The 15,283-nt window shown below is 35.1% G+C and overlaps 4 protein-coding genes across 9 annotated transcripts in view; 2 read left to right on the top strand and 2 right to left on the bottom strand.

Annotated features, from left to right (window-relative positions):
• Positions 1-5,821, top strand: part of LOC100877274 (dynein beta chain, ciliary) — a 40,650-nt gene extending 34,829 nt beyond the window's left edge. The window contains exons 40-51 of the mRNA XM_076531222.1: positions 438-843; positions 1,870-2,186; positions 2,253-2,385; positions 2,821-3,102; positions 3,556-3,762; positions 3,840-4,041; positions 4,266-4,397; positions 4,457-4,632; positions 4,696-4,806; positions 4,885-5,058; positions 5,224-5,372; positions 5,444-5,821. Of these exons, the coding sequence (XP_076387337.1) occupies positions 438-843; positions 1,870-2,186; positions 2,253-2,385; positions 2,821-3,102; positions 3,556-3,762; positions 3,840-4,041; positions 4,266-4,397; positions 4,457-4,632; positions 4,696-4,806; positions 4,885-5,058; positions 5,224-5,372; positions 5,444-5,738 (2,584 nt within the window). The 3' untranslated portion in view covers positions 5,739-5,821. The remainder of the gene's footprint in view (positions 1-437; positions 844-1,869; positions 2,187-2,252; positions 2,386-2,820; positions 3,103-3,555; positions 3,763-3,839; positions 4,042-4,265; positions 4,398-4,456; positions 4,633-4,695; positions 4,807-4,884; positions 5,059-5,223; positions 5,373-5,443) is intronic.
• Positions 4,666-6,639, bottom strand: Phf5a (PHD finger protein 5a). 2 transcript variants are annotated; one of them, XR_001095079.2, is made up of 4 exons: positions 6,497-6,639; positions 6,075-6,265; positions 5,806-5,965; positions 4,666-5,726 (listed from the first exon to the last, which is right to left on the bottom strand). XR_001095079.2 is itself a non-coding variant. In XM_003700960.3 (3 exons), the coding sequence occupies exons 1-3, from the start codon at positions 6,546-6,548 to the stop codon at positions 5,876-5,878; spliced, it is 333 nt and encodes a 110-aa protein (XP_003701008.1). In that variant the 5' UTR covers positions 6,549-6,639; the 3' UTR covers positions 5,802-5,875. The 2 variants fall into 2 exon arrangements, 1 of the variants encoding a protein (XP_003701008.1); XM_003700960.3 differs by lacking the exon at positions 4,666-5,726 and having other exon boundaries at positions 5,802-5,965.
• A 203-nt stretch (positions 6,640-6,842) lies between these two features.
• LOC100876271 (uncharacterized) lies at positions 6,843-10,276 on the top strand. Its single transcript, XM_003700961.3, has 4 exons — positions 6,843-7,054; positions 7,119-7,217; positions 7,582-7,870; positions 7,927-10,276. Exons 1-4 carry the CDS (start codon positions 6,956-6,958, stop codon positions 8,109-8,111), a joined length of 672 nt encoding a protein of 223 aa, XP_003701009.1. The 5' UTR covers positions 6,843-6,955; the 3' UTR covers positions 8,112-10,276.
• zip (myosin heavy chain 10) overlaps positions 9,005-15,283 on the bottom strand; it is a 31,006-nt gene continuing 24,727 nt past the window's right edge. For 2 of the 5 annotated variants that reach the window (XM_012279935.2, XM_012279934.2), the window contains 4 exons: positions 14,414-15,277; positions 13,955-14,224; positions 11,942-13,362; positions 9,005-11,461 (listed from right to left, as the gene is read on the bottom strand). In XM_012279935.2, coding sequence (XP_012135325.1) covers positions 11,332-11,461; positions 11,942-13,362; positions 13,955-14,224; positions 14,414-15,277 — 2,685 coding nt within the window. In that variant the 3' untranslated portion in view covers positions 9,005-11,331. Of the gene's footprint in view, positions 11,462-11,700; positions 11,784-11,941; positions 13,363-13,954; positions 14,225-14,413; positions 15,278-15,283 lie in introns of all 5 variants that reach the window. The other 3 variants (XR_013038075.1, XM_003700962.3, XM_076531218.1) reach the window with 3 other exon arrangements.

Here is a 15,283-nt window from a genome sequence, read left to right as displayed (position 1 = left end):
GGGTATTTGGAAATTTAGGAATTCGTCAATATAGAAATTTGAAAATTTAGGAATTTGAACAATTTGGAAATTTAGAAATTTAGAAATTTGGAAATTTAGAAATTTAGAAATTTAGAAATTTGGAAATTTGGAAATTTAGAAATTTGGAAATTTAGAAATTTAGAAATTTGGAAATTTGGAAATTTAGAAATTTGGAAATTTAGAAATTTAGAAATTTGGAAATTTAGAAATTTGGAAATTTGGAAATTTAGAAATTTGGAAATTTGGAAATTTAGAAATTTCGTTATTTAGAAATTTAGGTATTTGAGGATTTGAATATTTGAGAACATGCAAATTTTTAAATCTAAAAATTCTACAAAATTCTTAAGATTAAGAATATTCCCACTCCCAACTCCCTGAGAAAGCTGTAAACGACTAACAGACAAACTTATCTCCAGACTATCAACTGCTGGACCAAACATCTTAAGCGACGTCGATCTAGTGACAAATCTCGAAACAACGAAGAAAACTGCCGCGGAGATACAAATAAAAGTAGTAGAAGCCAGAACGACTGCAGCAAAAATAGACGAAGCTCGGGAACTTTATCGACCTGTCGCGTCCAGAGCCAGTCTCCTATACTTCGTCCTAAACGATTTGAACAAGATAAATATGCTCTACCAATTTTCCCTGAAAGCATTCAGCGTCGTCTTTCAAAACGCTATTAAGTTTGCGGAAGCCTCCGAAGAGTTGTCGCAACGTGTTGCATTTTTGATCGACAGCATCACTCATTTGGTTTTCGTTTACACCAGTAGAGGACTGTTTGAGAACGACAAATTAACGTTTCTTTGTCAAATGACCATTCAAGTAAAGAATAATCGTAAAAATTAGTCAATTTTAAATTTCAACAACGAAAATATTTTATGATGTTTAAGGAAGTAGAAAATGTAACAAGCTATTAGAGTAAGGTTTATTTAACCGCTGCGGCATCAATATGTGGATGAAGGCTAAATTTTCATACGAATCTATCACGTAACTGACCATCGATTTAGGACCACTATTTTTAGCATTTTTCACGATTTCCGTAAAATTAAAAGGCCTATTAATGATATAATTTATTAGCTACCACGATACACTACTACTGTACATAACATTGTTAAAACACGTTAATATCTTGTATTTCCACCCTTTGCTTTGGTCACAGCTTCCGGCATGCTCTGTATACATCACACGCTTTATATCTTCATTATTTTCCCAAATATCTGTAATTCTTTTCAACTCGGATAATGTGGTTGGAGAGTTGTAAACTAGTCTTTTGAGTATGCAGACATTTTCTATGGCATTCAAATTTCACCTAACGCGCTATCGATACTCGAGCCTAACGTAAACGCTCGCAGGACCCTTAATCGCTCGTCACCCACACAATTTATTATCACGATAACAAATTGCTATGTATATGTTATCAACGTATTTAGTAATAATTTTGCATGACCTAAGACAATTTTCCATATACGACATAATGTTATAGCCATAAAAGTGAAATTTTCGTGGTCCTTCGATGGCCAGGGACTATACACCGACATATTTTTTAGAAGTTTAATAATCTGCTTGAAATAAATTTAACACTGGTTGATCTTCGTAAATTCAACGCTGGTATACTTTTCATGAATTCAATCCTAGTCAAGTTTTGATACATTCAATGGTAGTCTACTTCTGACAAATTCAATTCTAGTCAAGTCTTGATATATTCAATAGTAGTCTACCATACCTACATTCATAAAATAATTTCGTTGTATAAATTCAAAATTCATTCCCTTTTACCTGTTTCTTAATCACATACAATTTAAGCAAAGCTAGAAGAACCTTGTATTAATAAAAACAATTGTATTTCAGATTTGCGTACAAGGAGAGGAAATATCGCAAGAAGAACTCAATTTCCTGCTACAATTCCCATACGTCCCCGACTTGACCAGTCCCGTGGACTTTCTATCGAACGTCAGCTGGGGTGGAATCAAATTTCTAAGTCAAATGGGTGATTTTCTGAACTTGGAAAAAGATATAGAAGGTGCTGCGAAAAGGTGGAAGAAATTTGTGGAATCGGAAACACCTGAACGAGAAAGTTTTCCTCAAGATTGGAAAAATAAAACTGCATTCCAAAGGCTGTGCATCATGAGATGTCTCAGGCTGGATCGAATGACATACGCGATCAAGTTGGTCTACTTTGTATTTGTCAAAGAATAGTCTTATAATCGATTAAATTATGTATTTTTATTCAGGTGTTTCGTGGAAGAGAAAATGGGTTCAAAGTTTGTTGAATCTAGATCTCCTCCTTTCCACAAATCCTTTGAAGAGACTAGTTCGATCACGCCTGTATTTTTCATCTTGTCTCCCGGTGTTGATCCGTTAAAGGTAAAATATGATGCCAGATGAAAGTTTTTATATCAAGGGACATTTAAATCAGAATTCTTTTTTAATCCTAATTGAACTTACTTTAAGTTCTTTGTAAAGACGTAGATTAGAATTGTGAAATATACTAAAAAATATCGAGAGCAAATAGTGAAACAGTAAAATATTAAAATAGTAAAATGATAAAATATTGTAGCAGTGACAATACAGTACATGCAATATTAAATGATAAAACAATTCAATGGCGTTGAAACATTAAAATGTTAAACTTGTAAAATAAAACAGTAGAGCAAGAAAAGTGTAAAGTGGTAAATAAATAAAATTAGAAAATGTGACAGTAGTAAAACAGTAGTAAAACGATAAAAATAGTAAAGTAGCATAATATAAACAGTAAAATAATATAAAACACAGTACGATATTACAATGATATGAATTTAGGACGTAGAACATCTTGGAAAAAAACTGGGTTTCACTATGGATGGAAGAAATTTCCATAACGTATCGCTGGGCCAGGGTCAAGAGCCCGTAGCCGAACAAGCAATGGAAATTTCAGCGACCGAAGGACACTGGGTTATATTACAAAATATTCACTTAGTAAAAAGATGGTTACCTACGTTGGAAAAAAGAATGGAACAACTTTTCGAGAGCCCTCATGACGATTATCGGCTGTTTGTTAGCGCTGAACCCAGTGCCGATCCTCATGAATCGCTTATACCTCAGGTAATTAATTTATGTATAAATATTAATGTGCTCCATATCGAATGGTAATGACTATATCAAATGGTGTAAACGAAAGTTTAGTTAAAAGTGTGATATTTTCCTAAATTCTCAGGTAGATAATTTTTCAAATTTCTAATTTTCTAGGATTCTAACTTTTCAGGTTTCTAATTTTTTAAATTCTCAGATAGATAATTTCTAATGTTCTAGGCTTCTAGATTTTCAAGTTTCTAATTTTCCATCTAAATTTTACATTTTCTACAATTCCAAATCTCCAAATTTCTAAATTTTCATCTTCCTACATTTCTAAATTCTTACATTCCCAAATTCCCTAACTCTGAAGTCTCAGATTTTTAAATATCTAACTCTGTAATTTCCACCTTCTTAAATTTATAACTTCCAAGTTTCCAAATTTCCAAACGGGTGTCTCTTTACTGAATTAAATTTAATTCATAGGGTATATTAGAATCTGCGATAAAAATTACGAACGAACCACCGTCAGGCATTCAAGCGAATATCCACAAAGCATTGGACAATTTTACCCAAGAAACTCTAGACTCTTGCAGCAAGGAAACTGAATTTAAAGCGATACTATTCGCTCTTTGTTACTATCACGCCGTAGTCGCGGAACGTCGGAAATTTGGAGCACAAGGATGGAACAGAGTAAACATTCTCCTTAATAAACTCGAAAATTAAAACAGAATGTTTACTACAAAAATCTGTAAACTATTTTCTGACAGTCATATCCATTCAACGTTGGTGACCTGACAATTAGCGTATCTGTGCTATTTAATTACTTGGAAAATAGTATCAAGGTACCTTGGGAAGATCTTCGTTATCTGTTCGGCGAAATAATGTATGGTGGTCATATTACGGATGATTGGGACAGGAGATTGTGTAGAACGTACCTGATGGAATATTTAAGATCAGAATTAGTTGAAGGTAAAATACTTTGGATATGTAGTGTGGATATTTTGTTGATAATTTTGGTTTTTACCTGATAAGTTTCTGCTTTTAATGAATTCAATGAGTGATCCACAGCTAAATCCAAAATCGAACAGCCATTTTTATTTCATTCCATTCTGACATTCACCATGTCCTCCGCCAACATTCTGAAAATTAATTGAATGAATTAGAATAATAAATATGAAATATTAATTTCCTAGGTGAATTATATTTCGCACCTGAATTCTTGGTGCCACCCAACAGCGATTATACAGGATATCACAAATATGTAGACGATTATTTGCCTGCCGAGAGCCCCGTACTTTATGGACTTCATCCCAACGCAGAAATTGGTAATCGGTTTGCTGATATCTCTGATAAATTAAAATCATATGACATGAAATTTTATTAGGTTTCTTAACTACAACCGCCGAAAACTTATTCAAAACGTTATTGGAAATGCTATCGAGTACTGTAAGCGAGGCGGCTTCCGGCGAAATATCAAGGGATGACAAGATCAAAGGACTCATAGAGGATTTATTGGATAAACTACCGGAAGAATTTAATATGCAAGAGCTTTATAACAAGGTTCTACGCAATCAAAGAATTTCAAGATGTTCATATAATTAAATTTGTTTATTAATAAAATAGGTTGAAGACCGTACGCCGTTTGTGACGGTAGCTTTGCAAGAATGCGAAAGAATGAATATGCTGTGCGACGAAATAAAAAGGTCGTTGCGAGAATTGGAGTTAGGTTTAAAGGTAACGATTACTATTCGAGTATCTGCGAATATTGTCTATCAGAATAAAGTATAATACAGATATTGTATGTTATGACAGGGAGAATTGACGATTAACGCTGACATGGAGGATCTACAAAATTATATTCTGATAGATATCGTTCCACCATCTTGGACACTAAAAGCGTATCCTTCAAGCTTAGGATTAACCGGATGGTATTCTGACATGTTGAACAGGATATCCGAATTATCCAGCTGGTCTTCAGATTTTAATGTAAGGTTTCACTTTATTTAAACTCGTTAATCGCTGTCTTCTTTCTCCAAAATATGCCTCTATATAACAGTACACATAGACTATTATAGTACATATAAATACCTGTAAATGAATTAAGTTCAATAAACAAACGATTCATAATAAAATTAGAATCTTTTCACATAGTTACCACCATCGGTGTGGCTGGGTGGTTTCTTCAGTCCCCAATCATTTTTGACCGCCATCATGCAACAGGCTGCCCGCAAAAATGAGTGGCCCCTGGATAAAATGTGTTTACACTGTGAAGTAATGAGAAAATATAAAGAAGAAGTAACGTAAGTTAAAACGACCTTCTTCCTCTGTATTTTTCCTCTTGTTCTGAATAACAATTTTTAATGAATGATAGATCGGCGCCGAGGGAAGGAGCGTACATAAATGGATTGTACATGGAAGGTGCACGGTGGGATATTCAAGCAGCATGTATTATGGACTCTCGATTCAAGGAATTATTTCCATTGATGCCAGTAGTGTACATCAGAGCAATCACACAAGATAAGCAGGATCTTAAAAATATGTATGAGTGTCCTGTGTATAAAACACGATCTCGAGGTCCAACCTATGTTTGGACGTTTAACTTGAGGACGAAAGAGAGGGCTAGCAAATGGATCCTTGCTGGAGTTGCAATTGTACTACAAATTTAAATTTATACAAAAATGAATTTATCTGTTTTGTTCATAAATACAGAAATAAAAAAATCATTACAATTACCAAGAAAACTATTTATTTGGAACATATGAAAAATTTGTTATATAAATTAATTGATCTTCAGTACCGAATCTTATCTTCTCTTGAATCCATATTTCTTTCTTTCATAGAACAAATCTGTCTTTGAACTTCCAAGATTTACGATCTTCGGACACCCGTCTCTCTGCAACAAAATTGTTCTGTTGTACTACTGTTGATTGTAGTATGACAATAACTGAGCATTAAGGAGCTAAAACAGTACTATGATACATGTCTTCTTGAAAGGTACTTACATCCTTTTCTTGAATTGTACATTCTTTGCAGTAATAGGCATCTGAAACACCAGGACCTCCACAGATAACACATCTGCCTTGATAAGATCCATAATTGCATTCGTCACAAATTCTGACCAGAGTACATGGTCTTACATAGGAGTCACAAATTACGCATTTACCATCACACTTCTCGCATAATCGTCCAATAGCTGAAATTCAACAAATAATTTTAAGATAAAATTCATGTACATGAATTTGAAGTTTGAGCATTTAAATATACCCTATGTTGTATGCTTTTAAAGATATTAAAATTGTAACGTCAAAATTACGCTCAAACATTATTTTCTAATATTATATATGCAACAATAATATAACACAACATAAACAATTCTAACCTAAAAAGTAAAGCATAACATAGCCTAAACAAATTTCATTCTTACCAACACCTGGCTGTTTCCTACAAAAGATTAAATCTGGATGATGCTTAGCCATATCACGTAATGATTAAAATACTTTAAATATTAGTAAACAAATAATTACACAAATATTTACATACTATACACCGTACATCAACACACTTTAGAAATCTCAGTTTGTTTGTACTTTAAGGTTCCTTCTAAATCGGCGACAGTACAACAATACGATATTACTATTGGCCCATGAGATGATAAATTGAAAAATTCAAACATTACCCCTGCGATACATATCTTTTTTAATGTATCTAATTTATTATTTATTAAGTACTTACAATTACGTGATTAAATTATTCACATTGTTAGCAATTCATGCATTTTTTTGGGTCGAATGACAGTACATCTTTGACAGATGGCGTTTGTGGATTGTTCAAATTGTGTTTTAATCATTCCCGGTTTGTTTGCGTATTTTGAGAAACAAATAGAATGTCAGAATCACTGCATGATATGGCCTATCGCGGCAAAACCGTCGATGTTAAACGTTGTTTAAGCGAAAACGAAAAATTAAAGTTAGCGAAAGACACCGTAGGTATCCTATTCATTCGATACATTAGCAAGGTTATGTTATTATTCAAATTTGTCTTTTTAGAATGGTCGGATGCTGATACATTGGGCAGCGCTTGGGGGCCACGATGAATTGGTCAGATATTTATTATCTCTTGCGGTACCGGTAGATCCAACCGATGACGTAAGTTTAATTTCTAAATAAAAATGAAACTAATTGGAACTAGAATTTCATAGTGTCTGGTTCCATGGATCTAGAAATATAGAGACATATCTAGACGGAATAGAATCATGTCCAGTTTTAATTGGCTGATTTGGTACAACTACAAATTGAAAATTCACAATTTTCAAATGATAAAATTTGTGACATCAATTTATTCCCTACGTTTTTAGCTATATGACTTTCGCTGCAGTGTTACCAATAGTCACTTTTAAGCGGTGTTATTTGAAAATACTGCGTAAAATCATAAATTAGGAAATACTTGTCTTCGTTACTTTTATTACAAAACAATATATCGTTAAACCGATAAAATATTTTTATTATTTAGATGGATATGACACCGTTAATTTTAGCAGCTTCGGCGGGTCGTGAAAAAGTAGTCAAGACATTGTTAACCGAAGGAGCAAATGTTAATGCTAAAACACAGGATGGCCATTCCGCTTTACAATACGCAGCATCAAAGAACTGGAAGTCTATTTGCGTTGCATTATTAGAAAAAGATGCAGATGTTAATATCACGGATAAACGCGGTGCTACGCCGTTGCATAGGGCAGCATCAAAAGGGAACATTGCCATTGTGAAACTTCTGATCGAATGCGGAAAAAATTTAAAGATAGGTTGGCATCTCTGAATTTATTTAATTTGACTATATAACAAATTGATACTTTTTCAGATAGCAAAGACGCCGATGGCAATACCCCATTGCATTTAGCATGCGAAGAAAATCGCGTCGACGAAGCTAAGCTTTTGGTAAAAAATGGCGCCAATTTATTATTGAAGAATAAAGAAGAAAAAACTCCTCTGGATCTTGCAAGTGTATCATTGGTACGGCATTTAAAGGAATTGGAAGAAGACTGATCGTAAACAGTGGGGATTAATTTATTAATATCATTGGTTCAGTGTTATTCAATCTTTCTTGTGTTTTTTCAACTTTACTTTCGTCAAAAATTAAATAAACATTTTTTGACATACATGCTTAAATAAATATTCGAACGTATACAACAACCGAACATTATCGATTTTTAAATTGTATTCTTTATTACTTCATCTTCAATAGTTTGTTATAATATTTATACCAGTGGATTTACATGATATTATCAAAATAATATACATGGTGTTATCAAAATAACAAGTAACCACATTTTATTACTAATAAACGTTTTACCATACTAAATGATTTGTTAACATTTTTTAAATAATACTATTAATAATAAAAGTATCAAAATCAACGTACAAATAGCCAAAATGTCGATTGAAAATCACTGACCAAATAATAATTTTTCTACCCTTAATTTCCAGTTTTTATTATGCCATTCTTTTAACATATTCAAGTGTCGTAAATGCTCGATTGACGTATGTATATATATATATATATTTTTTTTTTAATATATATATTTATATAAAAAGTATCAAAACAATTTATTGTTTTGTTGGTCAAAACTTATTCATCTACTTGCTGAACTCCTCTGTTTATCCTTCCAGTTCATTTATTCTTTTTACACCTACTGGTTCCAATCCCGTTGGAATTTATATTCCTAAAAAGTGGCGATTGCTTCAAAAATTATTTCCTTAAATAAAACGTACTAAAATCGAAAGTCAGTATTTCCTACGTTTGCGAGTTTTACAGCCATTTACGGCTGATGTACGAAAAAATATTTACCTCTCGATGGACATGATTCAATACGATATTTCATTTTTATTTATGAAATTATAATTTATTTCTTATTAAGTAAATCCGTCGAAAATGTATATAAAGTTTATTAAATTTATTCAAAAGTTTTTCAGATTTAATTATAATCGTTACGTGGAGAAAATCGTCCACGACGCGTTAAGTGGCAGTTCAATTGCAAATTTGAAAAGCCCGCCTAAAAAGTCACTAGAAAGCTTTTAATATAAAAAAAGAACAGGCCGGTTTTGTCCATATACAATTACTTAGTCGTATCAAAAAAATATGATAACCCTGATAATATATACAGACTACGCTATAAAAGACACGGTATCTAGGAAATAATATTTCCGTATCAAACATAACAAGTCTGTTCTCACGTGATTAGTGATTTCAAATTATTCCTAGTCTTTTATCAACGTTGAAGTTGGTTACATTCATACAACTAGGTATTTTTGTCTTAACAAATATCTAGATCTATAGTTGATTTGATTAAAAAACTGAGCAAATACGTTTGAAAATTCATTGAAAATTTTGGTACGGAATTATATTTGCTAGATATAGTATAATTTAGAGAGTACTCTGTATATTTGTACGTACTTACGTACGCGTAATACGATAACCGCCCGTTAACCTCTTTTTGTCTCTCGTTCCATACGTGGAATAAACTTCTAGGATACCTATTTGATCACACGACTATTAAAATCCTAAGTTAACAACCACGAAAATGGATTTACCACTTATTTTGTACATTTTGTACGTTTTGATTTAATTTCAATAGTTATTAACATACGATATCCTTTATTTATTCGCTTCCTTGGAAGAAAAATAATTTCCTCGTATAAACTTGCTTTCTTCGCTCGTTTCTCCTAAATCTTGGCAAAAAGAGGTTAAAAATGCGTTTTTCTTGAATGCACGAAAAATGCACGTATCGTAAAAAAATGCACGTATAAAAACATTAATGTTTCTTTCATTTCTTCTCATATTCATTCGGCAGTTTTTGAACATTCAATTTCAAACGCATCGAGAAAAACTCGTCGATGTACCGTTATCCCGAGTGAAATCCAATCGATGGAATCATAACTGTTTTCTGAAAAATGTAAAAAACGTTAACGATGCAATTGTTTTATAAAAATTGATTATACGGTTTAGTATACTCGTAGGCTCATGCACATTGAAAAATATTGACTGCGGTTATCATCGATTATTCGATGCATTCCAAATCGAATAGTACAAAACGAAAACGTTTTCGATCTACGATCGGCCCCTAAGTACCAATTTATATATCTCGATCGTCGATTTCGGGCTCGTTCCGATAGGCGAAAGTCTTTAGTCGAAAAAAAAAAAACAGGAGTTACTACTCGAAGGAAAAGCAATAAGGGAAACAGTACCAAACTCCTTTCCAAGGGAAATTGTTCTTAAAATAATACTTTTTTGTCGAAATACGGTATTCAAATTAGAATTACCTACCCTTTCAGATACTCACGTACGGTCAGTAAAGTTTTTTAAACTTTGAACGTTGCTGACTATTATATTTCAGAACCAGTTTACGATATGCAAGACTAATTACTTCAAAATATTTCTTTCGAATACTGCTGATGGTTTTTCTTTGTTTTTGACCTCTCGGAACGATGCCTAAATCGTCCATCACTGACTCGATTATTAAAAGTAATTACAAATAACATATTACGATGCTCTTCGCGATAAAAATAAAAACTGTGATAATAATAATAATTAATAATAATAATAATAACTATAATATAATTATAATAGATATTAATGCTGCCTAAATGCGATGTTAATTCGTTATCGATTATGCAGCCCCAATAATATATTTCTAGTCTCAATCTTACCCGACGAATAGTAGCATTTTTCGCAAAAAATGACGAAAACTTTCGAGAAAAATTAGACATAGTCGTGAGAATTTCTAACGTAAAGCTTATAGAAAGTATGGCATTTCAGCGCCGGTTAATACGCCACTGGCATTAACGCGATACGTGCGCTGATTTTATTAGAAAGAAATTTAATACGAATTTAATCGTGGCATCATAGCTCGCTAGAATATGATCAACGAAATCGTTGACGTTAATCGGTAACGGGCGGAAAACAAATGGTCGCGTGGTGTTTTCCTATAAAGGGTTCGCCATTTTCTGCGACGTTCCGAACGGAACGGAAATAAAATACTACTCGGTACGGCCCTGCCGGGTCTCTTATGTACAGAAGAAAGCCGTCCCCTCATCATCTAATGGCATCGTTGGGTGCATAGGAATCGACTCCAGAACTGGGGGAAACGAGTGCCGCGTTTGGGACTCGGTTTTCGTCGAAGCGGATCTTGCACGCACCTCCTGGACCTGGGATTTTTATGAGTTTCCTGCGTTGTGAGGGTTCAATAAGTGGTGTGTGTTTTCTCGTTCAGTTGACAGTTTCCTCACCATCGATGCTTTCGTCCTGCGTCGTCGAATCGTCGCCGGAACCACCGGTTTGAACCGAGCCGCGTTTCAAACGCGTCGAACTAAGGTTTATTGGAGGTCCACCTCCTCGTCTAAAAACAAAATTTTCACTCCTTTAATTACAAGGTCACGGGGACATCGCATTGCATCCATGGTCAAACGACGAATGTTCCATCACGGTCATCTGATCACAGAAATGATACCAAAAATACCACGATCTACCACTACTAACTAAAGTTCATGGTTTCGAGACTTGGGATGATTCGCACTGCTCTAATGTTTATGCATACATTCATATGTAGATGATTAAAAATAGTTTTCGTAAACTAACCAAAACTGAGGGAATTCTTGACATCCAAAGTATTTCTTCCGTTTTTTCACGTCGGGTACGAATTATTCTTTTTTCCTCGATGCCTAGATATTTCGGTAGAATATTTTCGGTAACTTGATTGTACAAACTTTATTCGACTAAGTATACTAACTTTGTGTCTATTTTATTTTTATCAAATACAAGGAAACTAACTTGGTCGTTATAAAAATAGAATAAGAATAAAATGGATACTAAAACTCACCTTAATTTATTTTTAAGGTTTGCTACCTCCCTCGTTAGCTCTTCTTGAGATTCCAGCATATCGTCCATTTCTCTCTGCGCTTTCCTCTTCATCGCTTTATGCCTGCTAATTTCTTCCTCCGCTTCGTCTAGCTGTCTCTTCAAAGCTTTCATTCGGGCGTTTACTTTCTCCGCCTGTTCCTTAAATTGGTCAGAGTTCCTCCTCTCGTCTTCTAACTGTATGCTCAATTCCTTCAATTTCTTCTCCAATTTTCTATTAATCTTCTGCTGCGCGAATCTTTCCTTGGCTTCGGTTTCCAATTGTTCATCGAGATTATTAATCTTCGACTCCAATTGTTGGATCGTAGCTTTGGTCTTTGCTCTCTGAGCAGTCTCCAATTCCGTGAGTTTCGCTTTCAATTCCTTATTCTGTCTCTCCAGTAACAGTTTGTGCGATTCCAATTTCTGCGTGGTCGATCTTTCTGTCGTCAAATCGTTCGTCAGTTGCTCGATAGAGATTTGAGCCTTTCGTGCTCTATCCATTAACAGTTCAGCGTTCGATTGCTCCTCTTCAAGTTCCTCCTCCAACGTTGCAATTCTAGCTTCCAATCTACGTTTCTCGTCTAGCATCAACGTGCCTTTGTTAGCGTTATTATTCAGTTCCTCTTGTAATTCGTCCCTCTCGTTTTCTGCAGCCCTTCTCGCTCGTTCACTACTGGCGTAATCCTCGGTCAACTGCATCAGATCTGCCTCCAAACTCTTCACTTTTCTTTCCGTTTCTTTAGCGATCGCGGCAAGTTCGTCCCTTGCTGATCTGGCTTCTTCTGTTTCTCGGCTGCAGTCCTTTATTTGCGCCTGAAGTTTCTTCAGTTGCTTCAACGCGTCTTCCTTCACTTTATTGTGCATCTCCAGTTGCTGTTCGATGTCCTTGTAATCGGCCTCCATCTTCTTACGTTGCGCGATAGCAGCGGCCCTCTGCTTCCTCTCATCTTCTAACTCTGCTTCAAGATCACGTAACTGTTTCACTAATCCTCTTCGTTTCTCTTCCGCCTGTTCTTCCTTGGCTTGCAAATCTCGTTCGAATTGAGTTCTCAGAGCTTGCATATTTACTTCTAACCGCAGTTTCGCGTCTTCCGTAAACTGTAACTCATCCTCGAGTTCCTCCACTTGAGAACGCTGCTCCGACAATTGAGACTCGAGAGCGCGTTTCGCCTTCTCCAGCTCGTGCACATTTTTGTCAGCCGTCCCTTGGTTGTTCACGAGTTCGTCCAGTTCGGATTGAAGACCACGACGAATCCGTTCAAGTTCCTCGACCTTTTCGTTCATTTCGTCGAGTTCACGGGTCAATGACAACACCCGGGTTTCCTTTTCGCGAGCTTCGCGTTCCGCGGCATCCCGCTGCTCCGCGTATTGCTCCGAGACGGTTTTTTCTTCGGCCAGCACCTAGTATGAAACATTAAAAACAATCGTTTTTTTTTTATCGTATCAATTTTATTATATCGTTTAACCCATTAATATTTGTGTGTAGGCAATATCTTTACTATATTTCTTGTGACCATTAATTTTTGTGCTTTTTTACTGTACCCTGAAGACAACTTACTTTCTAGCTCCGACAATTAATAGGCTAATACGATTGCTGTCATGTATAAACGTTAGCGTAAATGTAAATAAAAGCTGCCACAAATAGCTATAAATATAAGTTTAAGAGTTAATCGATACATCTACTAATATGTGATAAAACATCGAATAAAGTTCCTCGCTAAATTTGAACTTATCTACCGCGAAAGCTTCAAGAGTCACTAAACTAATAATCATAATATAAAAAACTTACAGAAAGTTCCCCAAACTATCGTTAATTGTTAAAAGAAAAAGAAAGAAATGATAATTCTATTAATAAAAAATTAATACGGAAGTTAAAAATAAGAACTATTCTATCGTTATCAATACAAGCGGATCTTAATAAAATTAAGATCAACATTGAAGATTAAATTAAGCAAAAATTTAGTTATTTAAAATTTCATTAACAGATAATTACCTTGTCGAAATTCTTTTGTTTCTTCTCCAACTCCAGCACCTTTGCTCTTTGCGCTTCGAGCTCGATAATGCTATCTTCCAATTCCGCTTGAACTTTCTTCTTCGATTTATCTAATTTATCATTGACAGCTTGTAATTCTTCAACTTGCCTTTGAAGCGCCTCAATGTCTTTCGTGCATCTCTTCCTAGCTTCTTCTAACGCCGCTGCAGCTTCTGCTTCTTCTTCTGCTCTCTTCTTAGCTTCAGCCAATTGTACGTTTAAGCCGAGGACCTATATTTTAAACCACCACTTAATTGCAATATCGATGATAAGAAGATAATTTTATAAAGTAAATTCATATAACTTTGTCATATTGTAGATAGAGCTTATTGTATAATAACAAATATTTTTCATAAAGAAATAAATTCTGTCTAGAATTTTCTTCATAAGCTAATAGCTTAACACTACTAGTAATATTACCTGTTTATCTAAAGCTTTCTTAGCTTCTTCTTCCTCCTCCAATTGGTCGTGAAGACTTTCTTTTTCGCTTTCCAGCGCTCTCAATTTCGAACTCAAAGCCAACTTCTGTCTGGTCTCTTCTTCAAGTTGTTGTTGAAGTTCCGTAAACTGAGATTCGCAAGTTGCCGAAGCTTTAATAGCCGCAGAAGCTTTCAATTCCGCAGTCTCCAACTGTTGCATGACGCTTTCAGCTTCTTGTTGCAATTTCGTTACTCTTTCTACCAACTCTTGCCTGTTTCTCTCAACTTCCGCGAGTTTTGCATTCACTTCAGCAAGCTGTTGTTCGGCTTGCTTTCTTCTTCTATCTGATTCCTGTCTGCTGGCGCTAACGGATCTGAGTTCCGTCGCCAGATCAGCATTTTCAGCCTCCAATGTTGCTTTCGCCTTTTCCAGTACGGCTTTTGTCTTTTTCAATGCGTCCATTTGTTCGTTCAACGCGGTTAATTCTTGCGTGTGTTTGTGACGCATGTCGGCCAACGTTGCTTCGTGCATCGACGTTTCTTCTTCCAAGTTCTTCTTCAATGTCGCCAATTCCTGTTCTCGTTTACTCCTCAATTCCTGTTGGGCAGCGGTCGTATCGAGAGAATCTAACAACTCGTTCTTCAATGCCTCCAATTCCTCGTTTAGATCACGTTTTAATTTCTCCGCTTTTCCTCTCGCGGCTTTCTCGGCTTCCAAATCTTCTTGCAGCTCGGCTAATTGAGATTCTAGTTCCCGAAGAGCTTTCTGAGCTTGTGCTTTCGCTGCTCCTTCTTCGTCCATCTTTGCCATCACTTGATTCAACTCTTCCTCACGCTTACCTAGTTGCAACTGAAGTTCTTCCACCTAAAA

The sequence above is a fragment of the Megachile rotundata genome, chromosome 4, assembly GCF_050947335.1.
Source record: "Megachile rotundata isolate GNS110a chromosome 4, iyMegRotu1, whole genome shotgun sequence".
Lineage (NCBI taxonomy): Eukaryota > Metazoa > Arthropoda > Insecta > Hymenoptera > Megachilidae > Megachile > Megachile rotundata.
The sequence above is the reverse complement of the archived record's forward strand: the minus strand, read 5'-3'. Positions and strand labels throughout refer to the sequence as shown.

Coding starts and splice junctions, on each gene's coding strand:
- Phf5a (XM_003700960.3), bottom strand. CDS start 6,548: ATGGCTAAGCATCATCCAGATTTAATCTTTTGTAGGAAACAGCCAGGT. Junction 6,266..6,496: donor TAGGAAACAGCCAGGTGTTG/GTAAGAATGAAA, acceptor GTTGAATTTCAG/CTATTGGACGATTATGCGAG. Junction 5,966..6,074: donor GTACAATTCAAGAAAAGGAT/GTAAGTACCTTT, acceptor ATTTTGTTGCAG/AGAGACGGGTGTCCGAAGAT.
- LOC100876271 (XM_003700961.3), top strand. CDS start 6,956: ATGTCAGAATCACTGCATGATATGGCCTATCGCGGCAAAACCGTCGAT. Junction 7,218..7,581: donor CGGTAGATCCAACCGATGAC/GTAAGTTTAATT, acceptor TTTATTATTTAG/ATGGATATGACACCGTTAAT. Junction 7,871..7,926: donor CGGAAAAAATTTAAAGATAG/GTTGGCATCTCT, acceptor ATACTTTTTCAG/ATAGCAAAGACGCCGATGGC.